We start from the raw sequence: 15,397 nt of genomic DNA, 5'->3' as shown, positions 1-15,397 counted from the left end.
AATAAAATGAACCATATAGGCTACTTTAATTACATTTTTATATATAAAATATAATACTTTTGTACTTTTACTCAAGTACATTTTGAATTCCGACTCTTACTTGTAACGGAGTATTTCTATATTGCAGTATAGATACTGCGTAACAAAAACTAGACCAGGGATGTTATTTACTCACAAAAATAAATAATAACAATAATGAACAAATAACAATATAGTTGCAACAAAATACATTTTATTTGACGAAATGAACGCCAGTTCATTCAAAATGACCATGAGCGATAGTTTATGTAAACATTTCTCATCATGGGGGGAATTGGCATGATGACTAATTGGGAAGAAATGGGATGAATAAGATGAAGGTCTCATATAACGAAACGTTGTGATTTCCCATTTTAAACTGCATTTAGATTTTTAAGAAAAATAAATAAATCCAAAATTATTATGCATTCCCCATTATTTGTTGAGGGGCGCTAGCCCCTCCTATATAGACGCCTTATCAGACGACGTCACAGTCACACTGATAAGAAACAGCATGCGTGCGCATAAAGGCAGCAGAAGAACACCACCTCTCAGAAGATGCAATGGAAAAGTTCTAACTGCACTCACATGTAAAAAATGCCCCATCAAACTTTCAGATGCTGTTTTTCTCCCAGTGTGGAGGAAGAATGATTAGGATTTTTATTGTGATCTCTCGCCCTTGAAATATATAGTCATTGGTTTCTGTTGTGTTTGAACAATAATAGCAATTCAAAACAGTTGTCCAAAACCACACCTCCAGTCGCTGTCATAAGAACGGGAGGTGCGCTCATGATCACGGCAGCAGAGCCTATTTGTGCACGGCTGCACGCGCACCTGCAGTCCATCAAGTATAATTTATGGACTGTTGTCGCGCACGCAGACCTCTACGCTCACAACAGTCGCATCTGTGATGCGATGTGAGCTTGTATATCAGCTGTTCTCTGTGCGCAATACTGTTGGGCTTTGAAGTATAAATGTCTCCTGGGTGCACCTCACTAGCCAACTCACAAGAGAAGGTTGAATGGACTGAAACCAGCGCTCCCAAAAACAGGTTTGGAGATCTGTTGGGAATTGATTACATGAAACAGTCACCCGTGCGCCCAGTCCCAATGTTTGTAAACAAATAATTGGTCTATACAGCTTTTGTCCCCACACGTCTCATATTTGCCATTGACAATGTCTGCCAAATATGATTGGTTGGTAAATTTAACCAACCAATCACATAAATTCAGTAGTTTATGAGAAGATGTATGTGAAGTATAATGATAAGAGTGCCCCTCATTTTTAAATGGAACAGGAATACATTCACAGGCATGCTGGTGCATTCTTTACATACTGATATGGATAATAACACGACAACTTGTCTAATCAAGCTTGAAAGATTTGCAACATTGCTTCAATGTGTTGGCCAATCTTGTTATATGCTGCATTAGACTAATGTGTGCATTCATATAGGCTTCATCAGTAGATATGTAGCTGTTCTGCATATAATATACTGTGTGTGTGTGTGTGTGTGTGTGTGTGTGTGTGTGTGTGTGTGTGTGTGTGTGTGTGTGTGTGTGTGTGTGTGTGTGTGTGGCTGATAGGCCCTATGCACAATTGCATATACTGTACGTCATTTTGGAAATAACTCTTCCAACTTCCTGCAGGTGTTACCGATGATACTAATGAAGGCTCTGTTCAGGTCAGAGTCAGGGTGCTGATATTGTGCATGTTGGCTCACTGGAAACACTCTGCTACACCAGTGGGTCTCAGAGTGTCCTTGAGCGGGTTTCCAATGGCCCTGTACGGGTGTGTAACTCAGAGTTATGGGGGTCCTTGAAATGAAAAGAATCACACTTGTGTGAAGTGAGGGGTGCCCACTGTGGCTGCTACATGACATCATGTCGTGTTCTTTTTTGGGGGGGGCGCAAAAAAGTCCATACTTAGACGTGGCTGCCTCACGAAGTTGAGGGGCGCTAGCCCTTCAATACTAAACATAAAACGGAACAGAGCCTTAATTATTATCATCGGTAACACCTGTGAAGTAAGTAAGTAATGTTTTCCAAAATGGCTGCTGTGCATAAAGCCTATATCATGCTAGAGAGCAGGATAGGTCAATCCTTGGACAGTCTCTGGATCAGTCTGCACCAGTCAGCCTTCTTCTTGGTGATGTGGGCTGGGGTGATGGTCTCCACTGGGAGACGTGGCTGGCCCTGCTGCGCCCTGGCCTTCTCGCACAAGGCCTCGGCATTACAGATGACGTACATGCCACAGTCATAGCTGTTCTGCTGTGTCGGGCAGGGCTCCTCCACAAAGAGCACTTTCCCGCCGCCAGTCCCCAGGAAGGGCTCTAGCTTGCCGGCGATGCGCCGGGCGTGCGGCGCGTTACCGCCGGACGCCAACGAGTCATAGTGGGAGAACTGGGCCGTGTCGTGGCAGTACAGCAGCAGGCTCCAGTGGCTGCCGCCCGCGGCGTTCTGGTTGGAGTTGTTATTGACAGCCAGGAAGACCCACTGGCGCGACGCCAGCTCCAGCGGCTCCAGGAAGAGCGCCAGCTCCTCCGGGCAGGAGGCACACTTGATGAACTGGGTGACCTCGGGGCTGATGAAGACGGAGGTCTCGCGCAGGTCTTTGAAACAGTCCTCCGCAAAATATTCAAAGGTGAAGCCGATCACCTGGTCGTTGAGCCAGAAGGGTCCCTCCAGTAAGGCCACGTCGGAGCGACGCAGGAGGGTGTCCCCGTAGCTCAGCACCACAGGATCCATTCTCTACAACGGCTTCTAGAGATGAAGAGAGAGAAGTGTATGTCACCCACACAATGGATTCACTCACTTCCAGGTTGTTTTAGTGACTAAGTCATGCAAAGACTGAACACAGGTAGACACGTTTTAAATGCAGTGAGCCAATGACATCACACTGACATCACTTTTAGCCAATTAAGTAACACATCAGAACTGGGACATTATTGCACAGGACCCCAATGGAAACAAGCCATAGTGCATATTTGGGTTTAATCCTTTTAGTATCATTTTGAACTATACTATCTGTGTTGTTGTTTTTTGTTGTTGTGTTAATAAAGTATTGAATCAATCACATTGGTCACTCAGTCACATAATGAAGATAGTGTATAATTATTGTGGCTTCCAGAGGCAACGAGTCTATAGCAATATTGCCTGACTTTATTTATTTATTCCATATAAACTTTTTTAGGGTCCCTGTGACTTCATGTCATGTGGGTCAATAATACATCATCATCATATCATACTGTACTTAGCGAGCTAAGTGTAGTCGGAAATGTATAGTTTTTGTTCATCAACAGCATAAACAAAGGTACAGTGATATGATTATACAAATGGTGCTAAAAAGGATAAGAGAAAAAGTGCTGAGAGGTCTTGTTTCCATTGTGGTCATGTCAGTAATGTTTATATAGTCATTAGAATAAATGGAATTATGGAGGACATTATAGACAATGTTTTTAGTCTACTGTACGGGTTTGTGGAACAAGACAGAGCAATGCTCTCCCTTGATTGTGTTTATCTCTGCTGTAGCTTACTACTATTTTGTACATGTACAATTGTTGGTATTTGCATTTTGTTTTGCACTGTTTTAAAAATGTCCTGCTTTGTGTGCCGTTTTCTTTTATTGCTCCTCTGTTGTAAAGCACTTTGTAACGCTGTTTTGAAAGGTGCTATATAAATTATATAAAAGATTATTATTATTATGCTCCCAGAGACCTACTGTACTTCCCTGTGCTTGTCCATGCAAACGGTTAAAGTATTCAATCAATCAAAGAGACAGATGCACTGACTTATTTTGAATGATTGACATCATATTTATAGTGTTAGGCAATTTTTGAGATTGATCTGTGTCTTGGATAATAATTTAGCTAATGTTTTCCTCGTTATTAACCCAAGAGTAACTTTCTTGCCACCATCTTAACAACAGAAATGTGATTTGGTCCTAACTGCAGTAGTGGGAAAAGTACTCAGATGTCTTACTTAAGTAAAAGTATCAATACTGCAATGTAGAAATACAAGTAGGCCTAAAAGTCTGCAAAATTTACTTGAGTAAAAGTACAGAAATATTGGTATAAAAATGTGATTGATCGAATACTTTAACAGTTTGCATGGACAAGCACAGGGAAGTACAGTTCAATACAAGGTCTTCTAAAAGGATACATCCATCCAAGAAAGCCTATTGGCTTAACTCACCCCTTTTCCAACCTTTTTCAAAAGTGCGGACATCTCACCCCGAAAGTCCATATAACTCACCGGGCGGTCATGTCGCCCGGGTTGCGATGTCTCTACTTTCAGGGTGAGTTGTCCACTAGTCCCCAAAAAAACAGTGTGTGTGACAGAGAGAGAGAGAGAGCGCAAGAGGGGGAGTGAACACTAGATGGCAGTAGAATAGAGTAGTCTTTGACTTGTTTTTTGAGTAGTCATGTTTAGTTTGTGAATAAATAGATGAGTAATCATTAAAATAGCATTACATAGCTCTGTCCCCCAGTCACACTCAACCCTACTACACAAGTCATTCTCCCCTCCATAACAATAATGAACTGGCCCTTTAGTGACATCAACATGAATTATGTTTGTTATTTCAACAATATATCTGATTTCTTAATCTCATGCATGCCATGTGGTCTCCTATTCACCACAGGTAGAGTAGCGTGTGTGTGATGAGGAGGTCCAGGTAATATTAAAATATCTAACATGGACACATTGGACAGTGAAAGTCTACTGAAGCCTTTGTTTTGTAACCATTTTATTACTAAAAGTGAGATAACTACTTGACTACAAGTTAAGGTGTACAATTTTACAGTAACTACAGTAATAGATTATGAATCATTAAAATAGAAAGTGAAACATTGTCTAATTGTGTAGACTTCTTGTAAATTAACTTAAGTAATGCAGATGTTTAACAATGATTTACTCTCAACTCCTCAGAGATCCTACAGAGATTGTTTCTCCCCTAATGATAGACTGGTTCTAACTCCCATAGTGGCCTCGACAGAATCCGTTTTGGGGAGGGGAGAGAGGCCAGGGGGGATAGTTGTTGAGTACTTCCACTCAAATGGAGTCGGACAGTGGTTACTGACTATTTTCAAATGGCCAAAGTTTTGAACTCCCCTAATGAGCATTCTACAGAAAGATACAATCACAGCTTATTTTACAATGTCTTATAGTTATTTATACTTTCATATGTGGTTGGTAAATCATAAGGTGAGCTGTCCGTCTCTTGGGAATACTGGATACTGGATCAACTCACCGTAGAGACATCTCACCCCGACATGTCAGAAAGTGAAGAGATCTCACCCCTACATGTCAGAAAGTGAAGACATCTCACCAGGTGAGTTATCCAGTATTAATTTACATTGGGGTCTTTTTGTACTCAATTCATTCAATTCATCATTTTGGTAATTAAAGTACCAAAAGTAGAAAGTACTTATTATATAGAATGTCCAATTTTACAAGTTTTCAAATGTGAAAAGAAATCTTTTGAAAATAGCAGATTATTGTGAGCTTGTAGATCAGCTATTTTCAAATGGCTAGTGCTTAAGTGGTTAATGTATGTTTTGTAATAATACAAATCTTCAAAGTAACTCAAGTTTTCATATACTTGTAGTGGAGTAAAAAGTGCAATATTTTCCTCTGAGATGTAGTGGAGTAGAAGTACTGAAAATTGGAAATACTCCAGTAAAAAAGTAAATGAATACCTCAAAATTAGGGATGTACCGATGAGACATTTTGGCTGATATCGATATCCGATATAATTAATTGCCGTTATAGCCGATAACCAATATTACCGATCGATATGATCTCATTCTGTATTAAAGAATTATAATAATTTTGTCCATTCTGAAAAATACATAACAGGCACTGCAGGCTTAGGCAAGTCAGATTTAACTTTAATACCTTTTATATTTAATATTGTGAGCTTGTAGATCTGCTCAAGCTGTTACTTTGGGCTTGTTTATCTGTAAAGACAGACCGATTAATCGGACCGATTAATTAATCGTCTGATTGATTAATCGAAGATTCGAACCGATGACTATTAATCTGCCGATACCGATGTGTTTGCCGATTAATCTCCCATCACTCCTCAAAATAGGCAACATTTCTATCAACTTACTTTACACTACTGCTTAACTGTAGAGCTGTAATGTAGCTCTGGTCCATAGCTCTAATGCCTTAAAGGGGCATTCCACTCATTTTCAACATTTTACTATGTCATTAATATACCTTAGAGCTGTTGTGTGGAAATAATAAAAAGTCCCCCCCATTCTGTGTTTCCTAGAACTGCAATTATGAAAAAAATCATTAACATGGTGAAACACATCTTGATGACATCATCAAGATGTGTTTCACCATGTTAATGATTTTTTTCAGACCTCTAGTTCTAGGAAACACAGAATGGGGGGGACTTTTTTATTATTTCCACACAACAGCTCTAAGGTATATTAATGACATAGTAAAATGTTGAAAATGAGTGGAATGCCCCTTTAAAGCAACGGCAGCAATTGGGCATTTAGGGCTATTGACCAGAGCTAGCTCTAACACCAGAGGGAGTTCAGCAAACCATGTGCAACCCAGATTCGGCACAAACAAGGGACTAAATTAATTTAGCTCCTATGCCACCAATATGTGGAACGCCCTACCAACAGTCATCAAGACATGCAAATCCCTTGACTCCTTCAAAACTGCTTGGCACCTACGGACGGCTGCAAAAAATCTGAATCCCCCACCCACCCCTTTTCCCCCTCACTGTATATATATTTTTTCCCGTTATTTACCCCCTCTATGGTGTTTTTTTTATAGAAGTGTATATTTGTAGTAAGTCTCTAAATGTTATGATGAATTGAAAAAGGTGGACCCTCTTGTAAACAAGTGTAATGCTTTATTGGGTCGTCCACTCACAGTTGACAGTTTTTGCATTGAGTTGTGCTTGAAATGTACTGTAATTCTGCATACTGTTAAAGGACCACTTCACCACCTATGATGACCTATCTTCATATAATTGGTCCTCACTAATAAACATGATAAAATGGCACCATTGTTTTCTACTCTGTGTCTGTGTCTCATAGGAGGGCTGTGGGCAGTTCAGAAACCCGTCCAACTGCAGGCTTTCTAGTTTTGAAAAGTTGCAATGCGAAAATGGAAGCTATCATTCTCACGATAATACAAATCTAAACATTTTTGTAAAATAATCTTGTTTAAAAAAATAACGGTTTCTGAACTGCCCACAGCCCTATGTGACACAGACTGAGTAGAACAAAATTGTGCCATTTTATCATGATTATTAGAGAGGACCTATTATATGAAGATAGGTTGAAAAGTGGTGAAGTGGTCCTTTAATAAATACTTCAATCAATGAATCAATTTCAAAGGCATTAGAGCTATGGACCAGACCAGAGCTAGCAAACTGGATAACATGTCATTATGAGTGACTTCAGACTCAGGAGTCTATCGCGTTACTGCAGTGCGTTTTGTGCATTGAAAAAGCTCATGATATAGCCTACTGTTAGGTTGAAGTGAGTCAACCTTGATTGATCAAATAAACCACGTCACATTATTGTATCTTGGTAGACTTGGTGTATCTTATAAAACATGTCCTGTGCTCCATTACAATAGCTCATATTAATACACAGCCAGGTGTAATTAAATGGTGCTACATACTACATACCTCTAAACATCCGTAAAAGCCCTGCAGCCTCGTCCCTCGATTGCATTGAAAGTCTACCGTAAAGTCATATCAGTCAGTTCACTTCGTAAACACTTTGCGACGGCAGTGCGTGGGCAAAATGGGCGGTCCTAATCGGTGTTGCCAGGTTTTCTGAAAGAAACAAGCAACCAGGTCTACGAATACAAGCCCACTTTAGACACCTGCTATTTAAAAATGTATTATCTTGAAGAAAATGTGAACAACGTGGAATATATAGATATATTAACATTTTAAAAACACAAATCTTGTATGGGGATCCCTGGCACAAAATATTTTCCAGATTGTGGCAGCGGTGGCCGAACGGATAGCGGATCGGTCTTGATACCGGAAGGTCGCCAGTTCGAATCAGCGGTCCGACACGTTAAAATTACCACCGCTGAAGTGCCCGTGAACAAGGCATTGAACCACTACGATGAAATGTGTTCTATGAGCAGGGCCTGGCTGGAAACAAGTTCTTGAGCTTAGCCCAGATACCCTGGGTAAATATAGTAATCATCATGGCAGTCCTTGGATAATTATTAATTTGGGGGTTCTTGTTTTAGATTCGAACCACTGGCTTAAACAACATTTAGGAAACGAGGCTTGTTTCAAATGTTGTTTAAAATGATTTTTTTTTAAAACATTTGGGCTTGTTTCAGCCCAAATAAGCAAATAATAACTAGGCCTACAGAACAGGCCAAAAATAATATTATAACCACTTTAGAAACAAGCCCAAATAAAAACAAAAAACGACACTTTGGAAACAAGCCCAAATAATCAAATAAATAACTACACTTTGAAACAAGCCCAAATAAACAACTACACTTTAGAATAGAAACGAGCCCCAAAAGCCGCAACCCGCACTGGCGCACACAGTAAATTACAGTACCAAAATATTTTACAAGCAACCTTACGTCCTGTAACGAGCGACGAGCCCAAAGTCGCTTATAATAAGCAAACATGGCAACACTGGTCCTAATGCGATTTGGCTTCTTTATATCAACGGACGTGATTGGCTGGTGGCATATATATCCAGCCATTAAGGCCAGGCGTAGTTAGAATGCTCCTATTAAAGCCTATAGGGGTATAAAATAATAAATAAAACCACACGCTGTCTCGCATTTTATTTCATCCCTCCAGGCACGGCAACCACAGAGTCAGAGTTATATAACAGAACGAAATACAATGTAACAAGACATTTATATTTATAAGGTTATAATAATTTATAAACCATTGATTGTATCATTGTAACCAGGGCATACCACGCTGGACAACAACACGCTTTATTGTTATTATTAGTATTTTTAAATTATTAATATATGTCACTTTTCCCCGTACATCTAGAATGTGTAGTGAATATAATCCATTCGTGTGTTTTTTTTCTGCCCCTTGACTGCATACTCCCCGCCTAGTGAGTAGTGTGTGAGTGGACTGACTCGTGGGCGCGCACTGCGCGGACAGTGTTGCCATGTCTGCATATTATAAGCGACGTTGGGCGTGTAAATATTGGTAGTTGGCTTGTTTCTTCTTTTTTTTTAATATATTTTTTGTGGCTTTCACCTTTATTTATTTATTTTTTATGGAGGGATAGAATCACAGTAGGCTGACAGGAATTGGGGAGAGTGATGGGGGGGGGTGACATGATGCGGTAAAGGCCATCGGGATCGGGAGTCGAACCCCCAATCCAGTCTGGCACACTGCCAGACTGGATTACCAGCCAAGGTGCCTGGACCGCTGAGCCACAGCCAGGCCGTTGGCTTGCTTCTTAGTGGTTAAAAATATATATTCCAGATTTGTCACTTTTTTCCCAAAATTCTTTTTTATAATAGGCTATTTTTTTTTATTCAGAAAAGGTACACTACTACAGCGTCAAAGTAGAAAGATAAACTTAATCCCCGGCTTCCCGGCCCCCTTTCTCTTTTCTCCCCCCACCCCGGAGGACTATAGTAGGCTACTGCATATCAACATGACTCATGAGTGACAGACATAAATTTATGACAAGGACTAAATTAAAGCTGCAAGCAGCGATGACCGGGCCCTCACGCGTCTGAGCATGTTAAGGGAAACATTTGGATCAATCAACTGGAAGCAGAGCTATAACACTACTGAAGGACAAGGATTTTCAGTCCAGTGAGGTGACTCAAGGTTATGGCAAATGATAGAAACTATAACATATTGACCGAAAATGGCATAAATTGCGCCAAAATGCCACAATAAATTAAAAATGGCTGACTTAAGTCTTGGGACATGATACAGGTGTATACCAATTTGCATACATGTAGGCTAGGTGAAACCGTATTGTGGGGCTTCAAGAACAAACTTTTGTAAGGGGCGCTATTGAGCCATTAGGCCACGCTCCTTTTTGAGACGATTAAAATACGTAATTTTCCGCCACTTGTGATGTGTGTGCAAAGTTCGCACACACATCACAAAACGCGATTCATTCAGGGGAATAATAAACAAAGAATAATAATCATCCTACAGGGTGACACTCTTGCCCCCTTTCTGTTCGTTGTAGTGATGGATCATGCATTGAGACTTGCAATCAATGGCAGAGAGGAGGCACTGGGGTTCACTCTGGTCCCGAGGAAGTCAAGGCGAGTACACCCCATCATGGTCACTGACCTCAACTATGCAGACGACATCGCCCTAATCTCGGATACAGTCGAGAAAGGAAGGGAGCTACTACTGGCAGTAGAAAAGGAGTGCAGGAAGATCGGCCTCAAGCTCAATGGCAAGAAAACAAAGGTAATGACAGTCAACACCGAGGACAAAACCATTGCCACTGCAGACGGGACGGTGCTTGAGCGAGTCGAGGACTTCAAGTACCTCAGGGCCTGGACTGCCTCAACTGAACAGGATCTGAAGGTTCGGAGAGCACTTGCCTGGAAAGCCTTGCACGGGATGAGGAGAGTGTGGAAATCAGATATGGGAGAAGACCTTAAGAGGCGGCTGTTCATAGCTACTGTGGAGTCAGTACTGCTGTATGGGGCAGAGACATGGACCCTTACAATACAACAGGAAAAAGCCCTGGATGGAGTCTACACAAGAATGCTACGAATGGCACTAGGTGTCACATGGACGGACCGCATCAGAAATGTGGACCTCTATGGGGACCTACCACGGGTCACGAACAAAGTCAGAGAGAGAAGGATGAGGCTGGCAGGGCACTGCGTCAGGCACCCAGAACTTGAGGCAAGTAAATTGACCCTATGGGAGCCAACCCAGGGCAAAGCCAGGAGGGGAAAGAAGCGTACCACCTATGTAGACGTGCTGCGACGCGACAGCTTGGCTGACAACACTGCAGAAAGAGAATAAATAAACAAACAAACAAACCCTAACCCTAAATAAATAACTAAATAAATAAAACTATAGGCTAGATTTATTGTTATAGTTACTGTGTGTTATAGTTGATTGATTGATTGATTGATTTATTAACAGATTGGAGAATTACAGTACATTTAAAGCACAACTCAATACAAAACTGTTAACTGTGGACGACACCATAAAGTATTACACATGTTTACAATAGGGCCCACCATGTTCAATTCATCATAACAATTAGAGACGTACAAATATACTCTTCTATAGCCTATAGCCAAAAACAGGAAATCATCATAGGAGGTAAAAAGGGAAAAAACAACATATACAGTGAGGGGAAAGAGGGGTGGGTGGGGTATTCAGGTATTACGGGGGCCAGTTTCAAATTGCAGCACCCCGTAGGTGCCCTTTTAGAGCGGTTTTGAAGGAGTCAAGGGATTAACATGTCTTAATGACTGTTGGTAGGGCGTTCCACATTTTGGTGGCATAGGAGCGAAAATAATGTAATCCCTTGTTTGTGCCGAATCTGGGTTGCACATGGTGTTCTGGTGTTATGGGTGTGGACTTTGTTCGTTACATAGTGAAAGTGTGTTAATACTGTTATACTGTGTAGTCTCTCGAGCTTTGAGACAGACTTGACTCTGTCAATATTCAAAGGAAAAGAGGGTGCTGTTTTTCCTTAATTTTTTGACGATGGGTTCTCAGACACACCTAGCTGTGCATTGGAGACACCACTCAAAAAAACAGAGGCAAAAAACCCCCCACATACATATCTTTAAATAGCCACTTATAGGTTTAAAGTGCTCATGTAAAGAAGCCTTCAAGGACCCAAATGTAAACAACCCAATAGGCTTTCTTGGATTCATCCTCTTAGCAGACCTTAATTGTATTCCCTGTCAATCAAAAAGTAGTGGCTTATTTTGGGCTTGTTTTCATAGACCTGGTTGCTTGCTTCTCACAAAACGTGGCAACACTGCGCGCGGACGTGAGTGTCCGTCCACAGCGCACTGATTCTGAGCAGAGAGTTTTCACCGAGCAGAGGGAACATTAACTGCTTTAAATGATTTGTTTTGTTTTAAAACTGCTCAGCTCACAGTGTTGAAGAAAATGCTTAACTACTTTCAACAGTGTTGAGTTTGGATAACCTTGCCGTGGGACAGTGGGACTAACAGAGGAGAGGCACGGAGGACACAATTTATTCTTTGGGAGAACCCACACACACAGGGAATTAAAGAGAGACTTTGCAGAGTGTGTGCGGCGCGTGCGCGCTTGTGTGTGTCTGTGTTACTGTGTGTGTGTGTGTGTGTGTGAGTGTGTGTGTGCGTGCGCCTTTTGCATGCGCTGCTACATAAACCCATCCTGGAGGAGATTCGAGATTGGAGCGTTTAGTTGTTGGACTCTAAATCAACTTCAACACTGAAGTCTTTAAGGTAAAGTATGGTGTGTGTGTTTTAAGATCCTCCAAATCTGTTCGTGGACTCTCTACCCCACGCCACGCCAAAGACCATTTGGAACTCTTAACATAATTGAATCACTACTTCCATGCATTAAATAGAAGAGTCATACTCATTCCTTAAGCTAATATATACCATTCATAGGAGAAGAATCATCTTGTTTTTGCCAAGCTTTCTTTTCTTGTTTTATTTTTGGCTTCGGGGACAGCTGGATGTTGTTGTTGACGGTTGGGGAACAGGCGTGTGTGTGTGTGTGTGAGAGAGAGAGAGAGAGAGAGAGAGTGTGGTGCGGTTTGGTTCGAGCACACTCGTAAAAAGTTGAGTCTGCTCTGAGTGTGTGTGTGAGACATGTCATTCCAACACAGTGGAACTACAACAGTGCTCTTCATAATACGAGTCTTTAACTATTCCAAACCCATCTGATATAAGCACTAGAGCTGGCAGTGTTCAATAAGATACCTTGTCATTATTCAATACATTATATGCTATACAGTTGCATTTGTCCTGGTGGAAATTGTTCTTTTTATCCAATGATGACATTACAGTACACATCCACAATCTGGTATAGCATAAACTGCAGCTGTATTCACTCACCCAAGCACCCATTCATTAAGCATCAAGAGATGATGGGAGGTGGTGTGCTGCTGCTGGCAAAAGTGCCTGTCTTCTAGCTCTGTGCTGGGGTGAAGGTTTTCATGTATTATTTAGTGAAGGTCAGCCAGAAGTGCTTATAATGCAGTGAAGGCAATACAGATTTATTTTGCAAAGCAGCCAAAAGGTCTGGCAGGGGGTACAGAACGAAGATGCTGAATCATGGGGCCTGCCTCAGGGCAGCACTCACTGTAATGCACTGTCACACACACACACACACACACACACACACACACACACACACACACACACACACACACACACACACACACACAGGCAACAACACAGTGATGTGCTATGGGCTTGTGCTATTTTTGAATAGCCAAAGTATAAAATAATGGTTTGAGTGGTTAAATGACACAGATGCATTCCCGGCCTTAACGACTTAAAAGTGTGGCTTATGCAGCTTGTTTAAATTTAATCAGTTGCCTTTCTATGTTGAGTATGTTTTACACACTTTTTTATCATTGTTTTTTTTTATCTCACTTATAGATGTATGCAGTTGGATTCAATATCATATTACTGCTTATATCCCTTTTGACTTTTAACATCGCTGAAGTAAAAAAACAACACTTTTTTTATTGGAGTTGTTTTGGCATTCACTTGAGAGCTGGCCTTGCCCTCAGACCTGCACAGGTGATGAGAGTGGAGTGGCCAGGCCAGGCCGTCTGTTAGGAATGTGAAGGTTGAAGAGATACAGCTGCTGCCAGGGTAGCCTCGGTCCCAGCCTTACTCATCTGCGAAGAGAAAAGCCTGGTCACAACCTAGGGCAGAGACGCTATCGGCGGAAGTGTCGGTCCGGAACATCCGTCAGATGTAATTCCCCCGGAAACTATATATTTTTCCAACCAATCACAACACTTGTTTCATTCACGGAGAATGTAAACTGATTTGTAAAGCATCAACGTCATTTCCTTGAGCGGTACTTCCGCCCAAATACCACAACTTCTTGTTGTCTGGGTCTTGCCCAGCATGCTGCCGGGGTAGCACGAGAGAGAGACACAGAGAGACCTGGGGTAGCATGAGAGAGAGAGACGCTGGGGTAGCATGAGAGAGACGCTGGGGTAGCATGAGAGAGACGCTGGGGTAGCATGAGAGAGAGACGCTGGGGTAGCATGAGAGAGAGAGACGCTGGGGTAGCATGAGAGAGAGAGATGCTGGGGTAGCATGAGAGAGAGACGCTGGGGTAGCATGAGAGAGATGCTGGGGTAGCATGAGAGAGAGAGACGCTGGGGTAGCATGAGAGAGAGAGACGCTGGGGTAGCATGAGAGAGAGAGACCCTGAGGTAGCATGAGAGAGAGAGACCCCGGGGTAGCATGAGAGAGAGAGACGCTGGGGTAGCATGAGAGAGAGACGCTGGGGTAGCATGAGAGAGAGAGACCCTGAGGTAGCATGAGAGAGAGAGACCCTGAGGTAGCATGAGAGAGAGAGACCCCGGGGTAGCATGAGAGAGAGAGACCCTGGGGTAGCATGAGAGAGAGAGACACTGGGGTAGCATGAGAGAGAGAGACCCTGGGGTAGCATGAGAGAGAGAGACCCTGAGGTAGCATGAGAGAGAGAGACACGGAGAGACCCTGGGGTAGCATGAGAGAGAGACACACTGGGGTAGCATGAGAGAGAGACACAGAGAGACCCTGGGGTAGCATGAGAGAGAGAGAGACCCTGGGTATCATGAGAGAGAGACACTGGGGTACAATATGAGAGAGAGACACTGGGGACTGGGTAGCACGAGAGAGAGACACTGGGGTACAATATGAGAGAGAGACCCTGGTGTAGCATGAGAGAGAGAGACCCTGAGGTAGCATGAGAGAGAGAGACACTGGGGTAGCATGAGAGAGAGACCCTGGGGTAGCATGAGAGAGAGACACTGGGGTAGCATGAGAGAGAGACCCTGGGGTAGCATGAGAGAGAGACACTTGGGTAGCATGAGAGAGAGACACTGGGGTAGCATGAGAGAGAGACACTGGGGTAGCATGAGAGAGAGACCCTGGGGTAGCATGAGAGAGAGACACTTGGGTAGCATGAGAGAGACACTGGGGTAGCATGAGAGAGAGACACTGGGGTAGCATGAGAGAGAGACACTTGGGTAGCATGAGAGAGAGACACTGGGGTACAATATGAGAGCGAGACACTGGGGTACAATATGAGAGAGAGACACTGGGGTAGCACGAGAGAGAGACACTGGGGTACAATATGAGAGAGAAACACTTGGGTAGCATGAGGGAGAGACACTGGGGTAGCATGAGAGAGAGACACTGGGGTAGCATGA

General features: G+C 42.5%; 2 protein-coding genes across 7 annotated transcripts in view; one reads left to right on the top strand and one right to left on the bottom strand.

Moving 5' to 3' along the window:
- Window positions 1-212: 212 nt before the first annotated feature.
- On the bottom strand, window positions 213-7,772 carry senp8 (SUMO peptidase family member, NEDD8 specific). Of its 2 annotated transcripts, none has more exons than XM_079496707.1 (2): window positions 7,684-7,772; window positions 213-2,780 (listed from the first exon to the last, which is right to left on the bottom strand). In XM_079496707.1, the coding sequence occupies exon 2, from the start codon at window positions 2,763-2,765 to the stop codon at window positions 2,115-2,117; it is 651 nt and encodes a 216-aa protein (XP_079352833.1). In that variant the 5' UTR covers window positions 2,766-2,780; window positions 7,684-7,772; the 3' UTR covers window positions 213-2,114. The 2 variants fall into 2 exon arrangements, with proteins under 2 accessions (XP_079352833.1, XP_079352834.1); XM_079496708.1 differs by having other exon boundaries at window positions 213-2,777; window positions 7,684-7,734.
- Window positions 7,773-12,321: 4,549 nt separating this feature from the next.
- Window positions 12,322-15,397, top strand: part of myo9aa (myosin IXAa) — a 141,138-nt gene continuing 138,062 nt past the window's right edge. For 4 of the 5 annotated variants that reach the window (XM_079497070.1, XM_079497072.1, XM_079497071.1 and 1 more), the window contains exon 1: window positions 12,322-12,452. The gene's annotated coding sequence lies outside the window, so the exon portion shown is untranslated. The remainder of the gene's footprint in view (window positions 12,453-15,397) is intronic. The other variant, XM_079497069.1, reaches the window with a different exon arrangement.

The sequence above is a fragment of the Electrona antarctica genome, assembly GCF_951216825.1.
Source record: "Electrona antarctica genome assembly, chromosome: 3".
Taxonomy (NCBI): Eukaryota; Metazoa; Chordata; class Actinopteri; order Myctophiformes; family Myctophidae; genus Electrona; species Electrona antarctica.
This window is presented reverse-complemented; position numbering and strand designations above follow the sequence as displayed.

Excerpts from the sequence above, each read along its gene's own strand:
- senp8 (XM_079496707.1), bottom strand. The coding sequence starts at position 2,765 with ATGGATCCTGTGGTGCTGAGCTACGGGGACACCCTCCTGCGTCGCTCC.